Below are 26,662 nucleotides of genomic sequence, written 5' to 3'. Positions count from 1 at the left end.
TGCAGGAAAAGGAATAAAACACAGTGAGCCTGGAAATGTTCATTGAAGCCAGGTTGCAAAGGACTTTAAAAACTAAACAGAAAAATTTATATTTTTTCTTAGAGGCAATAGGTAGTCACTGGAGTTTACTGGGTAGGGGAGTGACACAGTCAGATCTGCATGTAAGTAAAGTCATTTTGGTCACTGTATACAGCATGGATTAGAGTGGGAAGAAACCTGAGACAAAGAGACCAATTAGAAGCCTATTAAAATAGTCTAGGGGAGAAATGATAATAACAACCTGAAATTGGGGGATGACTGTGTGAGTAGAGAGAAGGGGCAGGATACAAGAGATGTTACGGAGGGAGAAACAACAAGATTTGGCCACTGATTAACTATGCTCGGTGACGGAAAGTGAGTAGGCAAAGATAATGCCAAACTGTTAACCTGAGTGACTGGAAGGGTGATAGTGCCTGGACAGCAAAAAAAAAAAAAGAGGTTTAAAAGAGGGGTAGGCTCAGGGGGGAAGATAATGAGTATTTTGGGGTTTGGGTTTTTTTAATTTATTTTTATTTTTAGTTTACAACATTCAGTTCCACAAGGTTTTGGGTTCCAAATTTTCTTTCCTTCCCTCCCTCTCCTCCCCTCTCCTCCCCCCTCCTCCCCAAGATGGCATGTAATCCAATGTAGGTTCTGCATTTACCTTCACATTGAACTTATTTACATAATAATCCAGTTGTAAAGAAGAAGAAAGATAATGAGTATTGGGCTGAAGATGTCTCTAAGATGTCTCATTTGAAATGCCCAGTATGCCTAGTAGACCCGTGGTGGGTGACACAGTTCTGGAGCTCAAGTGAGGGAATCAGGCTGATATACAGATTTGGGAGTCTCTGTAAAAAGATGATAATTAAATCTATTAGACCTGATGAGGTCATGGAAAAGAAAGAGGGTAGAGAGACAAGAGGGCCCAAGACTGAGCCCTAAGGTATATCCATAGTTACATGGTGTAATATGGGTGACAAGCCAGCAAAGAAGACTAAGTAGTCTGCCAGGAAGGAGGAAAATCAGGAGAGAATCATGGCCAAAAACAAAAACCAGAGAAAAGGAAAATCCTGGAGGAGAAGGGAGTCAATAACGTCAAATTCAGCAGAAAAGTCCAGAAGGCTGAGGACTGAAAAAGGATCAGCCGTTTGGGCAAATAAATTATCACTGGTAACATCTGGAAGATAGTTTCATTTGAAGGATGAAGCCAAAAGCTGTAATGCAAAGGGTCGAGAAGTGAGTGAGAGGAGAGGGAATGAAGTCATCCAGAATAGAATAGAAAGCTACTGGGAGTTTGGGTGAGAAATGGAGGAGAACTATGGAATGATGGACTGAGAGGAAGGCAGTGTCCAGTGAAGGTTCTTTAAGGAGGGGAAGTCTTAGACATGGTTTTTATTGTTTGGTCATTTTTGTGGGAAGGGGCTGAAGCAATCAGGGTTAAGTGACTTGCCCAGGGTCACACAGCTAATAAGTGTCTGAGACCAGGTTTGAACTCAGGTTCTCTTGACTCCAGGGCCAGAGCTCTATGTGACACCTAGCTGACCCATTAGGCATGTTCAAAAACAGCAGAAAAGGAACTGGTAAACAGATTGATGATTAGAGGAGACAGAGATAATTGAAAGCACAATCAGCTGGAAAAGACAGGAAGGGATGAGATCAAGGGAACATGAAGAGGAGCTGATGTTGCTAAAGAGAAGGGCCACCTAATCATCAGAGACAAGAAAAAAGGAGATAGAAGGGGATTCTCGGGGGGGGGCGATGTTTGAAATGTGGATAAGGAGGGAAAGAGGAAATTCATAGGAACTTGGCTCACTAGAATCAGAGAGTCAGAGGAGAGATCCTTGGTTTAGAGGGTTCAGGAAGGAGGAGGTATAGGAGATTTGAGGAGAGAGAAGATTTGGAATAGCTTCTTTGGAGTACGGGACAAGGAATCCATTAGGAAAGAGTAAAAGGATTATCTTGCTACTGTGAGAGAGGGTCCCACTGACATTAGATAACATAAATCTTTAGTTTATGGTCAGTTTAAATATGCAGTTGTTATGTGTAATTAGGTTGTGACTGTATCTAGTCAGCTCAGTTGAGAAATTTCCTTCAGCTCCATTTGGCAGTACATAAGTAGGAACAAAAGAGGATGATGCTGAGAATAATTCAGGGGGGCATTTGGCAAGGAATGAAAGGTGATAAGACAAGAAGGCAAAGGATTCAGGAGTTGAACAGATTAACTATAGGGTCAGGATCGATGTGGTAGACCACTACTAGGTCTGTATCCCAAAGAGATCATAAAAAAGGGAAAAGGACCCACATGTACCATAATATTTATAGCAGCTCTTTTTGTGGTGGCCAAGAATTGGAAATTGAAGGGATGCCCATCAATTGAGGAATGACTGAACAAGTTGTGGTATATGAATGTAATGGAATACTATTGTTCTATAAGAAATGATGAGTAAGTAGATTTCAGAAAAACCTGGAAAGACTTAAATGAACTGATGCTGAGTGAGGGGAGCAGAACTGGAAGAACATTGTACACAGTTACAGACACATTGTGTGATAACTAACTTTGATAGACTTGTCTCTTCTCAGCAATGCAAGGACCTAAGACAACTCCAAAAAGGCTCATGATGGAAATGCTACACCAATATACAGAGAAAGAATTACAGGGTCTGAATGCAGATCGAAGCATACTATTTGCTCTCTCTTTTTTTTGTTTTGTTTTGTTGCTTCTTTCTCATTCATTCCATTGGTTATAATTCTTCTTTGCAACATGACTAATGTGAAAATATGTTTAACGTGAATGCCTATGTAGAGCCTATATGAGATTTCATGCCATCTTGGGGAGGAGAAAGGAGAGAGAGTGGGAAAAACTGGAATTCAAAAGCTTATGGAACTGAATGTTGTGAACTAAAAACGAATAAATTTTTTAAAAAAGAAAGAAACAAAGGATGGGCTGGCAGATTTCAGAAAAACTTGGAAAGATTTACATCAACTGACACTGACTGAAGTGAGCAGAACCAGGAGAATATTGTACCTAATAGCAGCCACACTGTTTGATGACCCACTTTGATAGACTTAGCTCTTCTCAGCAATGCAATGATCTAAGACAATTCCAAAACACGCATGACGGAAAATGCTATCCACATCCAGAGAAAAAACTATGGAGTCTGAATAAAGATTGAAGCATACTATTTTCTTTCTTTTTTGTTTTTTCCTTTCTCATGGTTTCCCCCTTTTGTTCTGATTCTTCTTTCACAACATGCCTAATGTGGAAATATGCTTAATATAATTGTAGCCTATATCAGGCTGCATGCCATCTTGGGAAGGGAAGAGAGAGAGAATAAAATTTGGAACTCAAAATCTTATGAAAGTGAATGTTAAAAACCATCTTTACACATAATTGAAAAAAATAAAATACTATTATATTAAATGGGGGGAAAAAGATTGATGTGGTAGAAACAACTTTGAGTAGGGTCCTTGCCATGTATACTGGGTTAGTTTTTCCATAAAAGGCAGGGAAGCTACCGGACTTTAGCCATCAACAAGGCATTTCATTCACTTAAAGAATTAAAATAAAAAAATCTAGCCCACTAGGAATCCCATCAAACTTGATGGATTTTCTACAGATATATGAATCAATACACTTTTCTGACCAGATGTGTTTCTGTATGGAGATAAAGGACACTGTGTCTGTCTGAACTAATGCTGTATTTTTGCTGAGTATCTTTCCAGGTAAACTTCCTTTTTGTCTAGCGTGGGATGGTCTGAGTCTCGTTTTGTTCCAATCCTGAGCCTTAAGAATCCTGAGTCAGGCCTAACCCAGTACAAATTGAGAAGGGAGGAAAGTGGAGTTGGAGCAAGAGCAATGGCTTGAGGAGATACTGAAGGGTGGAGGGACTGGAGGTCATGAAGAGGGGGGAAGAATCTCTTTAGGAGAGGTAAGACCTAGGTAGAGATGGAACAGTAGGAGGATATAGTCATATAGAGGAATGACAGAGTTAGAAGTACAAACACCTGTGGGTAATGGTGAGCTCTAGGGTTTGCACATCCCTGTGAGGTGAAGTGAAGTAATAGTAATAATAAGTAGCATATACATAGCACTTTAAGAATTGCAAAGCACTTTGCAAATATTATCTTATTTGATCCTCACAACAACCCTAGGGGGTAGGGGTGATTATCTTATAGATAAAAAACTGAGTCAGAGGTTAAGTGACTTGCCCAGGGTCACAAAACTAGTAAATATCTGAGGCCAAATTAGAACCCAGGTCTTCTGGACTTTAGGCTCAATGCCCTATCCACCTAGCAGCTTTGCATAATAAATAACCAAAAATACCTTTGGTAGATTGAATAAACAATATGTATTGAACAAATATGTTACAATTTTTGAAAGTTTGTAGATCTGTAAGAGAATAAGCTAGCTCACTTACTCCCATATTTAAAAGCATTACTGAATTTATAGGGGTTTTAGCCATTATCTGTATTCCCCATTATCTGTATTCTCAGTCACTGGATACTTTTAGTGTAACTACTTCTGTGAGAGATAGATAAAAGTTAGGGAAAGTTAGGTTTCCACAGAAGAGTTAATTAAGTTCCACAGAATAATTAATGAAGTGTCAGCTTGAACAAAGAAGGGAATAAAAATTAAGTAACGTAGATGGACTCAGCCAATGAGCGAATAGCTAGTGGCTTTCTGAAAGCCACAAACTACGGGATGTAGGCAAAACTGGTCTAAACTGGCCAGATAATGTTCAGGGTTGAAGAGAAAACTGGGTCAAATGGCTACCACGCATGCTTAATTGGCTAATTGAATATTATACACCCACAGGAAGGAATTTTCCACCATTTTTGAACATGGGACGTACATTGAACGGGGGCAACATACCAAGGAGTTGTATGTGGTGGGGCGTGTAGGGAACATTGTAACTCAGAATGGAGCGGCCCAATCAGCAATCTGAGAGGAGGTACTGAGTTGATGGTGCATCAATCTCACAGTCTCACAGAATAAAGTTGGTCTCACTCCTGTATTCCCCACTCCCTTTTCCTAAAGAAGGGTGGAGTCCTCTCCTGGCCAGGAATGTTTACCAATTCCTTTGAATTCCTCAATAAAATAAATTGCCCTTGATACCTAAATTTCAATGTCAAGCGTATTTCTAACATTCCTCTCAAGCGAAAATATGAACAATTTGATAGAAAAGGGTCTTCACACTCAAAAAAGCTGGGATTCACTTATCTAATTAAGTTATCCAAGGCTGCGTGAAGTCGAGGATACTAGCAGGGTCAATTTACTAAACTGCCAAAACACAGATTTAAAACCAGAAGAGATTTTAGGGGCCATTTTGTCCAACACTTTAGTTTTACAGATGAGAAGAGTGAGACCCCAAGAAATTCAGTGACTTGTCCAAGGTAAATAGGCAAAAAATTTCAGAGATAAGATTCAAACCCAGGTGCTCTGATTCTAAATCCCAGGTTCTTTCCATTGAATAAAACTTTCAAATATGATTCTAAAAAGTAATATCCTTCCTAACTGAATGGAAGAAATCAAATATTCTTTTGAACATCTTATTTTTAGGTGATAGGGTATGCTAGAATACTCCTATGCTCTCAACCATAATTCTGGGGACTTGGGGAAATCAGATCTTGATGTATTCTTAAAGGGAAATCAGTTTATGAAAGACAAATTTGCATTCATATTTAAAAGTTCACAAGAAAAACATGAGAAGAGAGGGAAAACAGAGTGTAAGGAGAAGTCTGAGTCACTCCCTTTTCCCTTCTATTTAGTGGAACTGAAAATTTCCCCATTCATGGCATAATGAATCTTCTTCACTTTGAAAGAGGCATAGCAAATAGAGTTCCAGTAACCTAGTGCTTCTGAATGGAATAACCCAATTTCCCTATAAATATCCCTTTGACTTACTATCAGGAGGTATCTTTTCTAAGGCTTTATTAAATTCATGCTTGGAACAATAGATTCCCAATTTCTTCAATTTGCGCCGTACTTCATCCAAGGGAACTTTTTCATCTTCAAATTTGTCAATGATCTCAATGGCATCTTTCAACACTGAAAACAAAGGAGTGGACAAGAGATGTTATTTATATAAAGTGAAGTTTTAATGGAAAACTCCAGTAAAAATGAGAAGACTCTGGTTCTTGAATTCAGTTACTAGAAGAGTAAATTATTAGTAACACAATTGGCACCTATCCCAAACCCCCTAGAGACTGTAAGGACTTTGACAGTGTCAATATGTCATATTGCATCTCTATAACTCCCCAGAGCCTAGCACGATGCTTGCACATTAGTTCTTAATATAGATTAAATTATGCATCACTAAAGCTATAACATATTCTTGAGTTTTACCTACGTAAGTAGGTCATCCTAGGTACTAGAAAGTTATCATAGTGAAACATGAGCTCAGGCACTTCCCATCAATCTAGAAAGACTTCAAGTTTTGCCCCGTTGACAGATTATATCTGCTATCAAAGTAATGAACTTAGTATAGGAAGGCTCATTGAAAGAAGGTTGGCCACCAGGTGATTCATTCTTATGGTGATCCATAAAATTTATTTTTAAAAATTCAGATGAATTGTTCAGAATAAAAGGAAAGAATTTCAAAACAGAGATTAAAGGAATGATCATAGGCAAAAAAAAGTCAAACAGATACTTATTTGGGGGCAATATGATAGTTTTCTTAGAGATTCTTAGAGAAGGAGCAAAAAATTGAGACAATAGCATCAGAAATGTAGCAAGATTTGAAACTGACAAAACTCATTGACATTTCTCAATATTACTAACAAAGCCTTGAGTAAGAGAAATTCCATTGGAAATAACAGTATACATAAAATACTGCTGACATAGGACTTACATAAACTCAACTGAAAATAATTTTTATTGAGAGGAAGAGCAGAGATTCAATATGATGATGGAAGTTTTTACACAAACCTAGCTCCCTCTATTGTCACCTTACAAATAATAAGAAATGTTTCAGATGAAGCAAAAGGTCAGCTGCTGAAAAAAGAAAACGAAAAGAAATTCCCATAAGGTAATTTACCCTGGTGGGGAAAAAAGAAGAAGAAATAACAAATAGTGATAGCCTCTACTCTGCCTCTCAGCTCCTGTCTCTTCCTTCAAGATTCAGATAAAATCAGACCTTCTATAGAAAGTCTTTCCAGTTTCTCCTATATACACTTTTTTGTGCGTAGTTGTTTGCATGATGTCTTCCCCATTAGATTGTGAGCTTCTTGAGGGCAGGGACTGTCTTTTGCCTTTCTTTGTATCCCCAGTGCTTAGCACAGTGCCAGGCATGTAGTAAGTACTTAATAAATGTTTATTGATTGACTCTTCACTAAGGACTGAGTGTTCTGGGTATTACTAGCTGCTGTTGTTGCTGTCGAGTCGTTTCAGTTATGTCCAGCTTTGTGACCCCATTTGGGATTTTCTTGGCAAAGATATTGGAGTGGTTTGCCATTTCCTTCTCCGGCTCATTTTATAGATGAAGGAACAGTGGCTGATATTAGTTCTTTGCTAAATATTGTCCCATCCCCTACCCCAGCCCCTCTCTAAGTTTCTACTTAGCAGTGGCTCCAGCAGCTGCAAAGTCAAGAGGAGTTTAGAAAAAACAACAATTGATGCAATGCTTCAGCATTGTATCAACAATGGTACTTGTAGCTACTGTGGGGGTGTAAGACCAATAATACCGGCACACAGGAAGGCTGCTAGCACAGGTTCTTTGATCTGCTTTTCTAAAGGAAAGCAACTTAAAGGGGATCAATAATCTTACTTTACAATCTTACTTTAATCAAACAAATCCACACATTCACTTAGTTCAGGGGAAAAGTCAGCACCCTGAACTTCAGAGAAAATACAAACAGAAATTACAAGCAGAAATTATACAAACAGAGCAAATACAAACAGCAAACAACATTCTGGGCTTCCAACTGTCTGACCAAAAGCAATACATACATAGTTACCAGAGAGAGAAGCACCAACATCTGGGTTTTTCAAAGCTGAGGGGCTTCTTAACAGCTACCCAGAGTCTCATCTGGCTAAATCACACAAACACTCTTCTAATGAGTGAGCCCCAAAGCAAAATGTTAACCTCAGAGTACATATACCCTTCTTCAGGACCAGAGGGCATCACAACCCATGTGACTCAGTCTTCCATGTGACTCAGGTTCAAAGCAGGTCACATAGGCCTAGTAAGGGGCAGGGAAGATCTTCAAATTGTATTAACATTACAAACATCCATCCTAGCATAGCTGCCCCTTGGCATCAATTCAAGTAAAGGCCTTCAACCTTCACAAGGGGGAAGTTCAAAAGTTAAGACTTTATAGGAAAGAATAAACAGTATAAAGACTGAGAAAATGAGTGAATAAAACTAATAAAGAAATACTATGAATTAAAAGAATTCCAAATTAAATTCCAGAAAAAGAGAATAATTCTGGAATAACTACAAACAAAAACTGCAGAAAAGAGAATGGATTGTCCACAAGATCCCAAAGAGTGGTTGGAAGGCCTAATAAAAGAATAGAAGAAAGAAATGAAGAGGAAAATTGAAATTCTTGATAAAACATACACACACAAACTGAAAAGGAAAATAAACAGGGGAGGTAAGTAGAGGGAAAGTGGGTGAGAGGAAGGCAAAGTAAGAAGGAGAGATGGGAGAAAAAGAGGAAGAGGAAAAGCAAAATTAACAATATAAGCAAATTCAAGGAATTTGGAGAGGGTAGCAAGGAGAGAGCCTATAAAAATAGATTAACAACAAAGTAGTATAAATAAAACTAATCACAGAAACAAAGTGCTGACTTAGAAGAGGAAGGGGGGGAAAAGTCAAAACATTAAGCCCAAAACTTTCCTTTAGGAAAAAAATAATTAATGATGCCTTTTGTTTTTAAAACCAGTTATTTCCTCAATGATACTTCGCTCTCACTGAAATTTATACTTTAACAACAACAACAACAAAAAATCAGTTAAGCAAAATCAATTAATTAAAAAATCACATCTATAAGCGTGGGTAACATTTAGCATTCACAGTCTGACACTTCTCCATCAAAAGGAAGGAAGGAGATATGTTTCATCATGTCACATCAAGAGTGACACTCTCATTCCAGTTCAGCAGAGCTTGTCTGCCTTGTGGCGATGTTTTCATTTACACAATTGGAAATCATCATATATATTGTCTCTGGGTTCTGCTTACTTTCATTCTGCAACATTTTATACAAGTCTTCCCATGCTTCTCTGAATTTCTCACATTTGTCATTTTTAATGGTTTAATAATATTCTGTTTCATTCACATACCACAATTTAACTATCCCCCAAGTCAACAGGCAGTCACTCTGTTTCCAGTTTTTTGCCTCAACAACAGGTGCTTCAAAACTATTTTGGTATAGATGTATCATTTCTTTCTGTCTTACTTCCACAGGGTAAAATCTTTCCTTTCTGTTTAAATCAGTAAATTTTAAAAATGGGAAATAACATTAGACTAAAGCCATTCCCCAACAGATAAGAAATCAAAAGATATAAACAGTTTTCAAAAGAATTTCAAGCCGACACCAACCATATGAAAAAAACTCCAGATCGCTAATAATATAAGAAATGCAAATTAAAGCAATTGTGAGGTTTCAACTCAAGGACGATGCTGATAAAAAACATTCTTGGAGTAGGGGGCATGTGAAACCATGCAAACTTAGACACTGTTTGCAATTCATTGTTGTGAACTGGTCAAATCAACCTAGAAAACAACTAAGAATTATGGGAGAAAAGGTACAATACTGTTCATACCCTTGGACTCAGAAATCCTAGTCCTGGGCATTTAGCCCAAAGAGGTCAAAACAGAGAGATTCCATATATTCTAAAACATTTGCGTAGCATTTTTTTTTTGAAGTAGTAAAAAGCTGAAAAGAAAATAGACGCCCATCAACTGGGAAATGGATAAACAAATTGTAGTCTATGAATGTTACCGAATATTATTGAGCCATTAAAAAAAAACTTTGCTATTTCAGAAAACATGAGACTTGTATGAAGTAATACAGAAATAAGATAGCAAAATAAAAAATATAAATATGGTATTATATTTATAACTATATGTTCAAGGGTATGTTGGCAAATGTTTAATAAAATAATAAGTAATAAATTAATAAAATTTAAAATTAATAAAAATAAATCATAAATTTGTTTTAAGACATGTTCAACATACTTTTTAAATTTAATCTGCATTATTAAACTTTCCTCCATCACTTTCTTAAGTCTAGACATTCAAAAACAATAAATCTAGCTTTGAATTTGGAGTGTTTGCTAGCTCCTGAGGTGTAAATGTCTACACTGAAAATTTAGTGATCAGCTCTCAAGAACCAGTATGAGCTATTTTCAACAAATTCACATATCAAATGTGTTTGATATTCAAATAAACATGAGAAGACTTGTCCAATCCAATAGAGAAAGAAGATAGCAGAAGCAGAAAAACAACATTTACAATAACTTCAGCAACGTAAACGAAAGCAACAATAGAAGCTTGCTGAAGTCAAATTAAAGGCAATGACCAATACTGGCTCCAAAGAACAGAGGTAAAAAGGTGGGAGTCTATATGTACTGAATGCTACATATTACTGTCAAAGATGGTCACAGTGAGATGGCTGATTTTACTTAACTATTTTCTTTTGTGACAGGTAAGAGTTGGGGGAGGTGGGCATAGAAATATTGGAAATGTCTGCAGTGTAAAAAAACATAGGCCATCGACAAAACTTTTTTCTAAAAGATAAAATTACATTATTGTTGATTACAATCAGACTATTTGGTGGTTTTGCTTAACTGGGTTTTGGGGGGGAAATCTACTTGCTTTGTGGATTATGTTTAGATGTTTGTCCTGAGAGGGGAAAATAAAATGTAAGAATGAAAATAAAAATAAATAGGTAGTCAAAACCATTTGTCAGGTACAAGTAAATTATGCTCAGTACCCTCGGAGACTTCCAAAGAAATATGATCATTCATTTAATGAGTGAATTAAACTGGTAAACTAAAACAAACATTAACATCAAAATACTCTTTAAACTCAATGCATTTTATCTACATCCGTTGTTAGAGACAGTTGTTTATTATTATTATTATTATTATTAATTATTAAATTGTCATGAATGTACTGACAAGTGGTGTTGGTCACTTGGGTATTCAATAAAGTTTCTACCTACCAGTATACTCTGAGAACTGTCGGGCTTTGGCCAGATTAACCATAAAGTTGTTTAAATCCACCATTTCAGTATCTGCAAATTAAAGAAGTTTAGATAACTAAATGCTCTGTAGCATGGAGTTGTGTAAATGTTAAATTCAATATCAACACAGCTATAAAATAAAATACGTTCATACTGTTTCAGCTCGAAATCCCATCTTCTCTTTTTCCTTCATATCCAAGTTCTGAAATGTGTCCTATGACACCCTACTCTCAGCTGCCTCTCTGCTAAATGTTTCCTCAGCTAAATCTCAATCTCAAAACTAAAGTTAACTCCTGTAACCTTCTCATTCACTGCTCTTCAGTCATACGGAGAATCAATTACCTTGATCTTATATCTGCCCATAGCCATTCCATTCCCATCATCAAGAATTCTGTGTCATAGTTCTTCTTTACAACTTGACTATTGTGTAAATAAGTTTAATGGGAAGGTTTGTATAGAATCTATATCAGACTACATGCCATCTTGGATGGGGGAGTTGAGGAGGGGAGGGAAGGGAAGAAAATTTGAAACTCAAGAACATGTAGAACTGAGAGTTGTAAACTAAAAATAAAAAATCTAATTAAAAAAAAGAATTCTGTGTCTACCGTAACGTCCCATTATTATTTCACCTCTTACTATGCCTTCCTTCTCCTAAACCTTTTCTTCCTCCTCACCATGACTTTGAGTCTCTTTAGTTCTCCATACATTCTTCTAGGCCCTCACGTCTGCTCTTAGCTTCACTTTCTCTTCCTTTTCCAATTTTCACTCTGAGTTAACTAGTTCAATTTTATACATTCTTGAATTCTGATTTCTTTGTCCTATCACTGCAAAAGTTTAACCCTGGATTTTTTTTCTGTTGACTCTCTCCATTCTTACTCATGTTCTGAAAGGCTCAGGAGGAAGTCACATAACCATGCTGATAGGATCCTCTACAAATTTTTATCATCCTATCTCAACTGGGCCCTCACTGCCGCAAGGTAATGCTTTCCTCTCTAATTGACTCTCATCTCATTTTCTCATGGAAACTATTTCAAACCTTGTCTTCTCTCCTCAAGTTTCCTACACCTAGCCTTTCCTCCACCCTCTCAACTGAGCATTTCTCATATTTTACAGAGAAATAGAAGTCATTCACCAGAGTCTCCTTCTTCTCCCTTTCTCTACATCTCAGTCTCTTGACATCATTCCCCATTCTCTCCTCTTCCTTTATTCTAGTTTTTGAGGAGGTAGCTTTTCTCCTCACCAAGGCCAACCCCTATATATGCACCCAATGATCCCATCTCTTCCAGCACTCTCCCCATCAACTGACTTTATTCCCTGCTGCTACAAAAATAGCCAGGCTTCCCTATCCTACCCACCCATCCTTTAAAAAAACACCACCACCTCACTAGACTTTAGTATCCTCTCAACCTGTAGTCCTATATCCTTTTCTGAGCCAAACTCCTAGAAAAAAAAGCTGTTATCTGCTTCTTATATTTGTTCGTCTATGTCCTTTCCTCTCTTCTCATGCATTTCCTACTTCTTAACCACTTGCAATGGGGCTTCTCACCTCATCAGTCAACTGAAATTGCTCTCTCCAAAGTTACCAATCATCTTTGACGTGCCATAAGCATTTAATAAAAATGCTTAGCAACTGATGCTAAATCTGACGACCTTTTCTCAGTCCTCATCCTTCTTGGCCACTCTGAAGCGTTTGACGCTACTGTCCACTGTCTCCACCTGGATACTCTCTCCTCTCTGGAGTTTTGTGATGCTGCTCTCTTGCTTCTCCTCCTACCTACATAACCAGTCCTTTTCTGTCTTCTTTGCTAGATCATCATCCATATCCTGTCTCCTTAACTGTGTATACCATACTCCCTGCTTCAGGTTCTGTCCTGGTCTCTCTTCTCTCTCTATCTCTTAGATATCTCAGAGATACATAGATCTCTTAGAATTCCAACTATTGCTGTGGGTTTCCTTATTATCCACTCTCTGCAGATGATTGCCAAATCTATATATCCAGTCTCAGTCTCTTTTCCTGAGCTGCAGTTCTGTATCTACAATATTGGACATTCTGAACTGGATATCCCATAGACATTTCAAAGTCAGGATGTCCAAAATAAAACTGATCTTTCCTCCCCAAATTACTCCTCTTCTGAGCTTTCCAATTTCTCTTTAAGGTACCTCTACTATTGTAATCACAATGATTCACAACCTTGGAGTCATTCTTGACTCTTTAATCTACTTCTTCCCTTATATAGGGCTAGTCGCAAGGTCTTGTCAATCCTACTTTCATATATTTCTCAAATCCATTCTCTTCTCTCCATTCATATAGCAACCATCCTAGTTCAGATCTGCATTACATTTCTTCTGGAATATTGCAATAGCCTCCTAATTGGTCTACTTGACTCAAGCCTCATATACCAGAATGATGTCCCTAGAGGCACAAGACGATGTCATTCCCCTGATCAATAAATTTCAGAAGCTCACAATTGCCTCTAGTATCATATGCAAACTCCTTTGTTTGAAATATTTTATAACATTGCACCAACTTACCTTTTCAAGTTTATTATACCCCAAACACTTGCTTTCATGAGTTCTCGATGTGACCAAACCAGCCTTTTGCTGATCCTCATATAACACACTATCTCCCATTTTCATACCTTTGCATACCCATAGGGAATGATTATCAAATTTTTTAAGAAAACCAGTTCACGGACCTCAGGTTAAGAACCCTTGACTTAGCTGGTCAAGGAGAAGCTTCTGTGACCAATCCAATTTTAACCCCTACCATTGTTTAACCCAGTCACCAAGGCACCTGTGAATGCTACTATCTCAGCATCCATTGTGCCTCACATCTGTGACACTTATGACATCTCCCTCCCAGGCAGACTTTCCAGGAAAACCTTTTTTTAGATATAATTCCCATTTTTAATCTAGCCTTATCACTTTGTAGATGAGGGAGCTGAGGCCCAGAGGACACTGTCCTCCACAAAGTCACACCAATAGCAAGGAGCAAAGCCGGGATTCAAACTCAAGTCCTCTGATTCCAAGCCCAGCATTCTTTTTATACCTCATTTAGCTTTACCTTATCTTCTTCTTTCCCATTTATAACTGACATTATTTCAGAGCTCTGGTTAGTGCCTGCAGATATATTGTAGCTCAAGAAATGTTAACACTTAAATGAATTCCATGGAAACAGCTGATTTCATAAAGTATGCGACCAAGTCTCACCATCTGCAGGAGTCATTTGCAGCACCTTCTCTAATTCGTCATCAGATAAATCCATTCCAATAATCTTCAAGATAGGCTGGAGTTCATTAACAGCAACTTTGTCCTCTGTGAGTTTGTTGAAAAATCCAAGGGAATCTTGTATGTCTGCAAAGTGTATAAGAATATAAACTGAACATATATATACATACATATATATATGTATGTATGTATATATATATATATACATATATATATATATCATTCTTAGTGCCTTACAATTTTACCTGGTGTTTGAAATGTGTTACAATCTTATAACTACACCTGGAGAGGGGGTGCCTCAGAGAAGGATTATTTCTCCCTCCACATCTGTTTTCTCTTTTGTAATAGCTATGTTTTGATGCAAGAGTGTCTTTGAATTTTGAAACACAACCCAGGAAAATGACCTCTTTGACTCTTTATTTTTTTTCCCAAGGAACCTGGACTGCTCAGGTCTAGAAAATGCTGATTGCTTTCTGCATGAAATAAAATTGTAGAGAGCAGTGAATTAGGTGCAGTTGCAGGAATGAAGGATAAAAACCAGCAGATCTACCCCATCCCCTCCAGAGGCTCCAACAGAATCTACAAAGTCTTAAATTAGCTCCTAGGAGCATGATGGGAGTTAAAAGAAATTTACTCATCCCAATCCAAATAGCAGGTGGTCAACTGAAGTTGTTGCTGAGGTAGATGCAAATAATAATAATGAACATTTATATGTTACTTACTATGTGCCAGGCACTGTGCAAAATGCTTTAAAATTACTATCTTAGGGGAAGGAGAGGGAGGGGGAGAAAATTTAAAACTCAAAAACTTGAGGAACTGAATGTTGTAAATTAAAACTAAAAATTAATTATTTTTTTTAAAAAAAGAAATAAATATTTTTAAAAAGTATTATCTTATTTGATCCTCACAACAACCCTGCAAGGCAAGTGCTATTATAATCCATTTTACAGATGAGGAAACTGAGGCAAACAGGTTAAATGACTTGCCCAGGGTCACCCAGCTAGTAAGTGTCAGAGGCTGGATTTGAGCTTGAGTATTGCTGACTCCAGGCCCACCCCTCTATCCACTGCGCCCTGGAGTTCCAATTAGGACATAGTCCTAGGGGTATGAATTGGGCAACTTATATTTCCTATCAATGTTCCTCCTCCCACTGATAACATGGAAATCTATAGGAGAATATACTGGGAGGGGTGGGGAGAGTGAGAGAGAGAGAGAGAGAGAGAGAGAGAGAGAGAGAGAGAGAGAGAGAGAGAGAGACTAGGAAAGATGAGTCAATTTAGAGGCTATTAACCAGAAAGACATCTTGATAGAAATATGAAATATTTGGGTCTATTTGTTAGGGTGAAGATTAATAAGAATAGTCAGAAGGTAATTTGGGTAAAAGGGAATTAAGATGGACCTCTCCTCCCTCTTAGGAATTTCCATTCTAAGTAATCCTAAAGTTTGAGTGTAATCTTTATCTAGCTACCCAATTATCACAGAAGTTTGGAACTGATTAAGACCTATTACCTTACTTCAGCTGGTTTACTAAGATTAAGTCAATAACTATAAGCTGTCCCCAGACAACTTCTATGGTATTGCCTAACAATCTACCAACACCAGATGAAATATTTCTTTATCTCCTGTCCCAAGAACTAGTCTTAAATAACTGTTTACATGGTTTGGCTTCATGTGCAATGAAGGGGTCCTCAGCATGTCCAAAAAATACATCCTGGATGGGAAGTCTGATGCAATGGAAGGAGGACTAGATTTGGAATCTGAGGACATGGGTTCTTTACCAATTTGTTCATTAACAAATTACTGACTACATGAGCTTGGACAAATGACAACCTCTGGAGACTTCTGTTTCCTCTTATCCAAATCGAGGGGATTGGATTAGATTAATTCAGATCAGATTACCTCTGAGGTCCATTTCATGCTCTAAATCTATGATCCCATGACCCTAATGCTTGAAATCCCACTGTTCAAAACTTTATCCCTTGAGGATCAACGGATTTAAAGTTGGAAAGGAACCTTAGCGATCACCTGGTCCAACCTCCTCATTTTTCAGGTGAAAAAAAGTAAAGTTCTAAAAGACTTATGTGAACTGATGCAAAGTGAAATGAGCAGAACCAGGAGAATATTGTACACAGTAACAGCAATTCTGTACGATGATCACTTGTAAATGACTTAGCTATTCTCAGCAAAATGATGATCCAAGACAATTCCAAAGGACCCATGATGAAAAAAATGCCATCTGCCTCCAGAGAAAGAACTGATGGAGCCTGAATGTAGATCGAAGCATATTTTTTTACTTTATTTTTTGTTTTTTTGGTCTGTGTTTTCCTTTCCAACATGGACAATATAGAAATGTTTTGCATGACTGCAAATGTATAATTTATGTCAAATTGCTTGCCTTCTCAAGGAGGGGAGGGGAGATGGGATGGAGAGAGTATGGCACTCAAAAAAAATTTTTTAACGTTAAAAAGTTTTGTTTACATGTAATTGAGAAAAAAATAAAATAAGAATTAAAAAAAAAGAATTGCTGCCAATCCTGCCCCTTCCAGTCATGAATTTATGAAGGTTTCTTATACCTAAGTGTAAGACTACATTTATGCCTATTGAAGTTTATCTTATTGCTAAGTCTTTGTGGCTTCTCTAGGTCTCCATCTTCTTCTCTTAGGATCTAGGTCTCTGTGTCTTCCTCCCTAGAATCTACCTCTGTGCCTTCCTCCCTAGTGGCTAGGTCTCTCTGTCTTCCTAAGAGGCAACAAGCACTAAAAGATAATAATAATTACATGCATTAAATTCTGGGACTTCAAACAAAAATTTCAGAGGCCCCAACACATTTGCCTTTTGTTAAGTCACAAAAATCAAATGTTTTCCAATGGAAGGGAATCCTTTCTTTTCTAGATAGTATAATACAGGCACTGTTTGGATGACTTTTATAACCATAGTTCCCATTAATCACCATGTAGCTATGGCAAGGATGGGTTGGGGTAGCAGCTACAAAGGAACTCCTTCCAGATGTGTGGTTGCCTAACAATGACTGGTTGCTATGATTCAAAGACTGTATAGTAAAAAGAAATGTTTACCTTCGGTTGCTTTTGGTAACTGCTTCTCTGTGACCTTTTCTTTTGCTTTTTCAGGTTGAAGCTCAACCAAGTCCAAAGAGGCCACTGGGCTCTCTGGAACATGAATTTCACTCGATGGTTTTCTGAGGATTTGACTACTCTTCTTTACACTTGGTGGTTGGAGATCTGTGACAGAAGTTCCATATTTCTGCTCAGGTTCTTCTGAGTATTTTAGGAAACTTGAACTCTTCTTCACACTAGGAATCTCTTCTATATCTGGATATTTCTTGAGAGAAATACTACTGCCACGTGGTTGGGTCCCAGTGACACATATTTCATATTTATCAATTTCTTCCAGAGATTTTCTGGAGCTAATCTTTACAGGCTCTAGCTCATGAACTTCTTCTGTCTTCAGAATCTTTTGTTGGGACTCTGAGGCAACGAAAATGTCAGCTTCGTGGAAAGATCTTCTGAAGCTTGGGATGGCTTTGGGGGGTGGAGCCTCCAGCCTATATGTCTCTGACTGACTTATGACTTTTTTGAAGCTTATGCTTGTTTTTGAGCTTGTCTGAAGGAATTCATTGACATCGACCCTTTCAAAAGTCTTTTTCAAACTCAAGTTTCTTTTGTGGCTTTGCGGTGAGGATAAGAGGTCGGTCTCCTCAGACCCTCTTTTACTTAACCGTGTGGAGGAAGATTCAGATGATCTAGGGAATGTGCCGCTCTTCTTCCTCAGTTCCTGAAACAGCCTACTACCACGGGTCTTTGAGAATCTCCGATCACTCTCATCCTGGGATGGCCAATCCTTAATTACTAGAGATACACAAGAAATATACATTTCATCATTTCATTTTCCTGCCCACTGAGACAATGATTGAATGCTTTTAAAATAAATTAATTAAATCATCCCAAGTGTTACTCAAGCGGCAAATTACAGATATATCTAGAAGCTAGAAAGGACTGCAGAAACCCTCATCTAGTCTAACATTCACTCATTTTACAGATAAGGAAAATGAAGCTCAGATATGTTAAATGATTTATTTGCCCAAGGTCACACAGGTGCTAAGTAGCAAAGTAAGAATTTGAACTCAGGTTCTATGACTTTAAATTCTGAATTTTTTCCCCACTCAAATCAGATGACATTCTTGTTCTTAAATATCAGAAAGACAGCTAGAATGTTGGAGAAATTTTTAACAGGACCTAAAGACCCAAAGACTGAGCCAGCTGAATCTGTAAATGATTACTTATCTGTTGATTTAATCTATTTAAACTGTTGCCACACAAAGGCTAGCCCCACTTGGATAATGACAAGTGTTAACAGCTATAATAAGGGGCAACTAGGTGGCAGTGGATAGAGCACCAGCCCTGGAGTCAGAAGGACCTGAATTCAAATCTAGCCTCAAACACTTACTAGCTGTGTAACCCTGGCCAAGTCACTTTACCCCAATTGCCTCTAAAAAAATTTTTTTAAAGCTATAATGAAAATTAATGTGGTTATCTACTGAAATACTAAGTTAATCTTTTGATTCCCTAATTAATTCAATAACAGGAAGTTGCATGCTATAGTAGAAAGGACTCTGGGGTCAAAGGACATGGATTCAAATCCCACCTCTGATTCATGGTACCTTTGTGACTTTTAGCAAGTCACCTAACTTCCCTGGACTTAGGTTTCCTCATCTATAAAATCAGGGGGTTAGACTCCAGGCCCAGCACTCTCTATCCCCTGTGCCACCTGGTTTTGCTGCTAATGAGACAGCATTTATCAAGTGCCTACTTTGTGCTAGGCACTAGAGGTATAAAGACAAAGACAAAAGTTTCTTCCCTCAAGGAGAAGCCAAAGGACTCTAAAGAGATAAGACCAATTGGAGAAACCCTCGGTAAGGGAGGTTTAGCTCCCTCTGAATGAAACTAGGCCTTCGAAAAGGGATATAGGGAATAGACACGCCTGGGGGACGGGGATAGTCTGGAAGCTTAGATACTATAATCCCTAGAAAAGAAATGAGGTCATAGATGGACAATGCATCCCTAATTTACTCACTTATTATCTTAGAGTGTTTCCTGGGGCACTGAGAAGTGACTTGGCCGGGGTGTCACACTAATCACATGCCAGGGGTAGAATTAAAACCCAGGTTTTCCTGACTCCAAGACCTCTATCCATTGGCTGCCAGTGAAGGTGGAGCAGTAGATAAGAGTATTCTAGTCTTAGAGTTGGAAAGATCTGAGTTCAAATCCTGTTTCAGACACCAACTTAGTTTGCTGCCTGTCTCTGAGCAAGTCATACAATATCTCTCAACTTTAATTTCCTCAACTATAACAGCTAGGTGGTACAGTAGATAGAGATCTCGCCATGGAGTCAGGAAGACCTGAGTTCAAATCCATCCTCAAGACACTTACTAGCTGTGTGACCCTGGGCAAGTCACTTACCCCTGTTTGCCTCAGTTCCTCATCTGTAGAATAAGATGGAGAAGGAAATGGCAAACCACTCTAGTATCTTTGCCAAAAAAACAAACACACCCCAAACCCAAATGGGGTGAAAAAGAGTCAAACGCACCTGAAAAATGACTGAACAAAAGACAAGCATAATAATAGTATCTACTTGACAGGATTGTTTTGAGGACCAAATGAGATAAAATGAAAGCATTTGGTAAAACTTAAAGCACCAAATAAATGCTAGATATTATTATCCTTAAGTGAAAATAACTAATACAACCTAGGTCACATATTGAGAGTTATTTCAGGTATACTCAAGTGACAGTGGGTAGATTCTTTCCTAGACCTAGAATGACTTAATGAACCCAGTTCTACCTAACATCCTCAGGGACAATGAAAACAGTATGCCTCCTTCCTCTAAGAGAGTCCGCTCTCCCCATGCTCTTCCATAACTAGGTTTATGCCTCCATGGCCTAGAAAAATCAAACCCTAAACTCAATATACTGGAGACTTTAGAGCATACTTTGAATACTTCAGTGTTTCAAGGATCTATAATTTATATATTATACATATTATGTTATTCACATATGTATAATATGTGATGTAATTTATATTATATATGAAATATATAAATATATGATTTATATAAACTATAATTGCATCATTAAGAGGCAGATCAGAACCCTTCTACTACTGAATGGCTTGTCTTCAAGGGTTGTTATAACAAAAATAAAAAATTCATCACTTGTATCCAACCTACTGATGAGTCCCTCCCAAATTTATCTAAGCTGACCCTCAGGCAATAAATAGGGGGTCCTCTACTAGGCCTATGCTCAAAGCTTCCCAATTTGGTAGGCTCTGTCAAAGCGTAAACCCCATTGACATAGCCTTCAAGAGTTTAGGGTCACTTCCACACCATCATGAAATATAAGAATAAGACTTCAATGAAAAAGAAAGAAGGGCAGGTTCATTAAATTCATGTTCAGTTCAGTCATTTTTCAGTTGTTTACAACACCTGGTAAGTGCTAAATCTCATTTGGAGTTTTCTTGACAAAGATACTGGAGTGGTTTGCCATTTCCTTCTCCAGTTCATTTTACAGATCAGGAAACTGAGGCAAACAGGGCTAAGTGACTTGCCCAGGGTCACAGAGCTTGTAAGTGTCTGAGGCCAAATTTGAACCCAGGAAGATGAGTCTTCCTGACTCCAGGCCCAGGACTCTATTCACTACACCATTTAACCGCTAGCTACTAAGCATAGGGAGGTGCCAGCCTCACTATAATCTTGGCTCTTCAGACTTCATGGATGGACCACCGGGTTCAAAGCTGGTGCACCATGGTTTAATAAAGACATCAATAAGCTGAGAGTGTCCAGAAGAAGACAATACAGTGATAACACACCTTAATTCCACATGAGGATTGGTCGAACCAATGGGAATATTTAGCCTGAAGAGAAAACTTGAGGTGGGGAAGAAACATGATCTCTCTTTCAAGTATTTGAAGGGCAATCATGGAGAGGGGAGATTAGACACATTCTGTTTGGAGCCATAAGCAATGGTAGAAGTTGCTAAGAAGCAAGTCTAGGCTTGACGTCAGGAAATACTGTCTAATAATTACAGCTGTCCCAAAGTGGGATGAGCTGCCTGGAGATGGTAGAGGGATAACCTTCTTTGAAGGCCTTCAAGCAGAATTTGAGTCACCTCTTGTCAGGTATGTTACAGTAGGAACTCTTTTCATATGGGTTGTACTAAATGACAACCCTTTCAAATATTATAATTCTGTGATTTATTCAATTATAAGGCAGAAAGGTAGAAAAAACCAAACAACAGGATAGGGAATGGCTTGCTAAAAATTGGCTAAGAACAAATATAACCCCCCAAAAAGACTTAAATATCAGAGTAACATATGAGCTGAATATGAATTCATTTATTCTGACTTTTTTAAAGAGAAGGATAAATGGTAAAAATGTAAAGTAATCATTCCAATGTACTCAGTATTCATTAGACTATATTTATATTTTCATTTCATATTTTTTCAGTCTATGATTCAGAGGGAAAAGGGTTTAGAAAAAATTTTTTCACAAAAAATAATCACCAAAATGTACCATTAAAGTTGTATTCACACCTGAAATCAATCTCTTTGGCAAACAAAATTTCCCTTACCAACATCCTCATATTGTTGTTGTAAATCCTCCAAAGAAAACAGAAAATCTCTAAAATCCACCGTTTTATTATCTATAATAAAAAAAGAAAAGTTTCAATTACTGATTAAACGTATGCCCTGGAAGAAAAATCCTTTTCTTTATCAGTTTAAGTTACAGGAAGACACGTGGAGGGTTCAGAGGCACCTTAGAAGACATTCAAGATTGTGAATTACTGACTGAACACCAACTCTGAAGTGGCTATAAGTGGTTATAACAGACAAACCCACAGGTACCAGTTGCTGCATTTTCTGGACCCTGCCCCTCATGCGCCAGCTGCCACCATATTAATCCACAGCACCTACAGACCTGTCTTGGCTGTTGCTTCAAATCCATTTCCAGGCAGCAATTTCCTCTACACCACACTCCCCTGAACCACAAAGGTACTACATGTAGATGTCCTATCAAGATATGAGTACTTTTAAATAACCAGTGGTCTCATGGGAAAGAGACATATGATAAGGTAGAAAAATGAAACAGAAATAATTCAGAAAATTATTAACAAAAAGTTTCATGCTTCCTTTAACCAGTTGAACCTTTTTGCAAAAGTTGCTTGCAAATTGCAAAATGAACAATTTGCTGTTTCTCCTTTCAAGTACAAAAGCTGAGATCAGGAAGAAAAAGAGAAAGTAATAAATAGGGGCAGGGTGCCCTTAATGGGAGTTCTCCAACATAGCTTTAGATACTCAGAGTGACAAGGCTGAAGGGCACTGGATTCTCAAGTGGTGCCTTGCACCTGTATCCAAGGGTTTCATTTGGGCATATCAGGCATCAAAAAAGACACAAGTATGCGTGCTGGGGAAAGAAGGGGTTCTGCATAGAAAGGGGAGTCCTAAGGTACTCTTGAGCAGCTAAAAAGCCAACCTAAGATACAGAAGTAAGAAAAATAGGGCTGCCAAACCTGTAGGAATGAGAGAAGAAGGAAAGCTGAGGGTTATGTTTGGAGTAGGGAAAAAAAAAAAGTATGGAAAGTGATAGTACTACGGTGTTCCAGAACTCAGGAGGCCCACTAGAGTCAAGTCAAGCAGCATTTTTGGATTCTGGCCTTCCCTGAGATGTAAGCTTATCTGAATACTATCTATTAACATTATGCTAAGAGAATACCAGAAAACAATTGGTTTTTTTTTTATCCCCTTTGCCCAGCCCCTGAAGGATTTTTTTTTCTCCATGTCCTAATGCATTTTCTGTATTATTTCCCATCTAGGAAGGTATGGATGATTACATCCATTTAGGCATGAGGACACTTTCAGGCTTTATGTCTTAATTAAATGTTTTTGCTATCGAACACCATGATAAGTGTTGCAATGGATGGGGATTTGGTCACTGTATGCATATAACTACACTAAACCTGGAAAAAGTAGCAAGAGTCTCCAGAGCCAGAGTTCTCAGAGTTTCTAAAGGCCTACTTATTACAAAAGCAAAGAATAATATACAGATTAAGTAATCAAGATCTAAAGATAAAAACACACTGAGAATTCAAACACTCACCCTCTTGAGTCAAGTAATTCATCACTTCCTGGTAAGTACCAAAACTTACAGAGACTCCCAAGATATTCAGAAGAGGAAGTACATCTTCAACTGCAACCCGGCCTCCTTTTATCTTACTGAAAATTCGGTATGCTTCCTGGAAAGCTGCAAAATCATGAATCAAGGAAAGGCAGGTTATCACGCTCTGAGAATCAATACCTTCTCTTGGTGATGTGGCTGGTTTTGTGTCAAGAAACTTTCAATAATAAAAAAAAAAATCCCACATAGGAGTTTTTCTAAAAATTCACCTGCAGATAGTTGTTTGACCAAATTCTGGCCCTATGTCTAATGCTATATCCAACTAGACTTTTAAAAATCTTTTATTCAAATCCTATTCGACTTTGATATTGTCTGCAGTTAATTGCAAAATCTGAAGGAACAGTAAGGCAGCTTATTCCCAAAGCATAATATTTGAAAAGCTTGGGTTTCAAACAGGGGATTTGAGAGCAAGGCAAATGAGTGATTGGAGGATTAGGGGACAAGGCAGAGACATATTTCAGCCATGAAGGAGGACCAATTGTGCAAAGGCAAAGGAGTGGAAGACAATATGTTATATACAAGGAACAGAAATTTATAATGTAAAAACGATATTCTCAGTAAGGTAGGAGGTTAGGTCATCTTGTGAGAGAAAGGGCAGACATGAAGTTGAAGACTTGGGGAAAGAGGGCAGAGATCCCTGTATGGAATCTGAAAGTGAGTTAATTCAAAGGGAAGAAAATTTTTGTAGTGTAGTGGCAAGGGCCAGGTGTAAACATTTATTAAGTGCCTACTATTTGCCCAACACAGGTGAGGTTAGATCCTAAAAATGATGGACTTTTCTAGTAAATCTAATTCTGTGATTAGCACAGTGATCCACAAAAATATATAAGAGAAACTCAAAGCATATCTCATAGAAGTTGGTGAACCCCAGGAATGGCTGCACCTCTCAGTAATCTATGGGTGGTGTCTAATTGATAGTAGCAGCTACCTTACCAGCTCTGGCACCCAAACAATTCAATTTCTTCCAAGTCAAAAGTGAATTTTTCTAATTTTATATAGAGGTCAAATTCTTAGAGATACTGAGAGATTGGATGATCTATGATCCAAAGATTTATAAAAAACAATTAGGATATCACCTCAGCAAGCTGCTTCAAAATGATCAAAGATGTGTCAAAGAACACACTACCCAGGATGGGTTTGGTAACCTTCAACAAAGAGAGATCCGGGCAATGTCCCAAGGAACTAAAGACCTACCCTCTCTCTTGTTTAGGACATAATGGAAACTAGAAAAACATAGAGGGCATGAAGCTGGTACCAGTACACACAGAGCATGTGCATCATGGTCAGGAGCATTGGCTTGGGTCAGCAACCAGCCAGGTAACTCAGAGACCTCTGGATGCACACAGGCACAAAGACAAAGTGTGGAGCAGCAAATCAGAAACCCAAACAGGCAAATAGAAGCCAAGACAGGTAGAACAACTTGGAGTTCTGGGAAAATAGTATGTAGGAAACCAGGTAGGCAGACTATAACCAAAGATGTGCAGTGACATGCACATATGAGGTACCTAATGTTTGTTGAACTGGGATTATAGATAAAATGAAACCATACTAATAGAGGTAGGGGCTTTAAAATCTAGACATGGGAGTTTGGATTTGATGTATTCAGCACTAGGGAGCCAAGATTGGCTCTTCAGTATAGCTGGGCTGCATTATTAAAATAACGTTTGAATTGAGGGGAGAAAGCCAGCCAGCCATCCTCTGAGGACCTTGTTCCTTTCTAGGCAGCACAATGGATTTTGTCTACTATATCCCAGAAACCTCCTCATCTTGGAGGCTCACTTTAGCTCTGGAATTTATATATTGGAAGTACCCTCTGTCCCTGTGGATTCTCCCTCTGACTGGATAGGTCCTCTCAGAACCTCCATCTAAGAAAGGTTTAAGACCAGTCATATCTTCATTCCTTCTAGGCTGTACTCCATTCAGACTTTCTCCATCATGCCACTGTGCAAGATACCTTCTCCCTCCCCCAAATTTCCTTTTCAACTTCAGCTTTCTCTTTCTTCACTAGAAAGTAAGCTCCTAGAGGGCAGATATTGTCTTTCTGTATTTGCATTCCTAATGTTTAGCACGGTGCCTAGGACACAATAAGTGCTTAATAAATACCTTTGGACAAGCAAAAAAAAAAAGATTTTTAAATAAAACTAATCTGTCAACAGAACACTAGGTAGATTGGAAAGAGAAGTGGCACACATTTTAAATTTTATTCAAATCTAGATTATCTGAATAGGTAGTTAGGAGACATGGAAGAAATGTAAATTCTTAAGCCTAGTCAAAAATCGTCACACTAAGCATCAGTTCTCTTTTTGTTATGATTTTGAAAAAAGGTTCTTGTTTACCTGGGTCTTGAGAGAAGGAACCCCTGTCATTCAAAATCTCCATGAAGTTTGAAAAATCCAGCATACCATTTACTGCAAAGAATGGTTTAGAAGCAGAAAGAAATAGAGCTGTCAGCAAAAACACCGAGTCAGTTGGTTCACATATGATCTAAGGCAATTAAAAAATTCAAGGAGACAACTGACCACATAAAAATTAAGCCATCCTACAAGTGCAATCAAGTGCATCTTCTATCAACTGTTTACAATGTAGCAAAAAAGGAAAGACTAGAAAATCAATCCGTCAACAAGCATGTTACAGACCTATGAGCTAGGTTCAGTACTAGATACTGAGAATACAAAGACAAATGAAACAGTCCCTGCCCTCAAGGAGCTTATGTTCTAGCAGGTAAGAAATACAAGGTCACTTGTGCAGGGGCTGGGGTGATGACAAGGCACTAGTCACTAGGAGGTATTAGGAAAGGCTTCATGTAGAAAAGAATGTGTAAGATGAGCTTTGAAGGAAGCTAGGGAGTCTAAGAAAATCTAAGGAGGTGAGAGAGGGCTTCTGGCCATAGGGATCAAAAGCCAGTGTAAATGTATAGATTCAGAAATTAGAGTGCCATGTATGAGCAATAGTAAGAAAGCCCATCTGACTGGATTGT

The 26,662-nt window shown here is 38.1% G+C and overlaps 1 protein-coding gene across 1 annotated transcript in view; it reads right to left on the bottom strand.

Moving 5' to 3' along the window:
* Positions 1-26,662, bottom strand: part of EFCAB13 (EF-hand calcium binding domain 13) — a 196,437-nt gene that overhangs the window by 166,240 nt on the left and 3,535 nt on the right. The window contains exons 3-9 of the mRNA XM_036755639.1: positions 26,022-26,093; positions 23,608-23,751; positions 22,082-22,153; positions 17,514-18,305; positions 14,422-14,565; positions 11,191-11,262; positions 5,927-6,070 (exon numbers count right to left, since the gene is read on the bottom strand). Coding sequence (XP_036611534.1) covers positions 5,927-6,070; positions 11,191-11,262; positions 14,422-14,565; positions 17,514-18,305; positions 22,082-22,153; positions 23,608-23,751; positions 26,022-26,093 — 1,440 coding nt within the window. The remainder of the gene's footprint in view (positions 1-5,926; positions 6,071-11,190; positions 11,263-14,421; positions 14,566-17,513; positions 18,306-22,081; positions 22,154-23,607; positions 23,752-26,021; positions 26,094-26,662) is intronic.

The sequence above is a fragment of the Trichosurus vulpecula genome, chromosome 4 (genome assembly GCF_011100635.1).
Source record: "Trichosurus vulpecula isolate mTriVul1 chromosome 4, mTriVul1.pri, whole genome shotgun sequence".
Classification (NCBI taxonomy): Eukaryota; Metazoa; Chordata; class Mammalia; order Diprotodontia; family Phalangeridae; genus Trichosurus; species Trichosurus vulpecula.
Note: the sequence above shows the minus strand (reverse complement) of the source record. Positions and strands in the feature narration are given on the sequence as shown.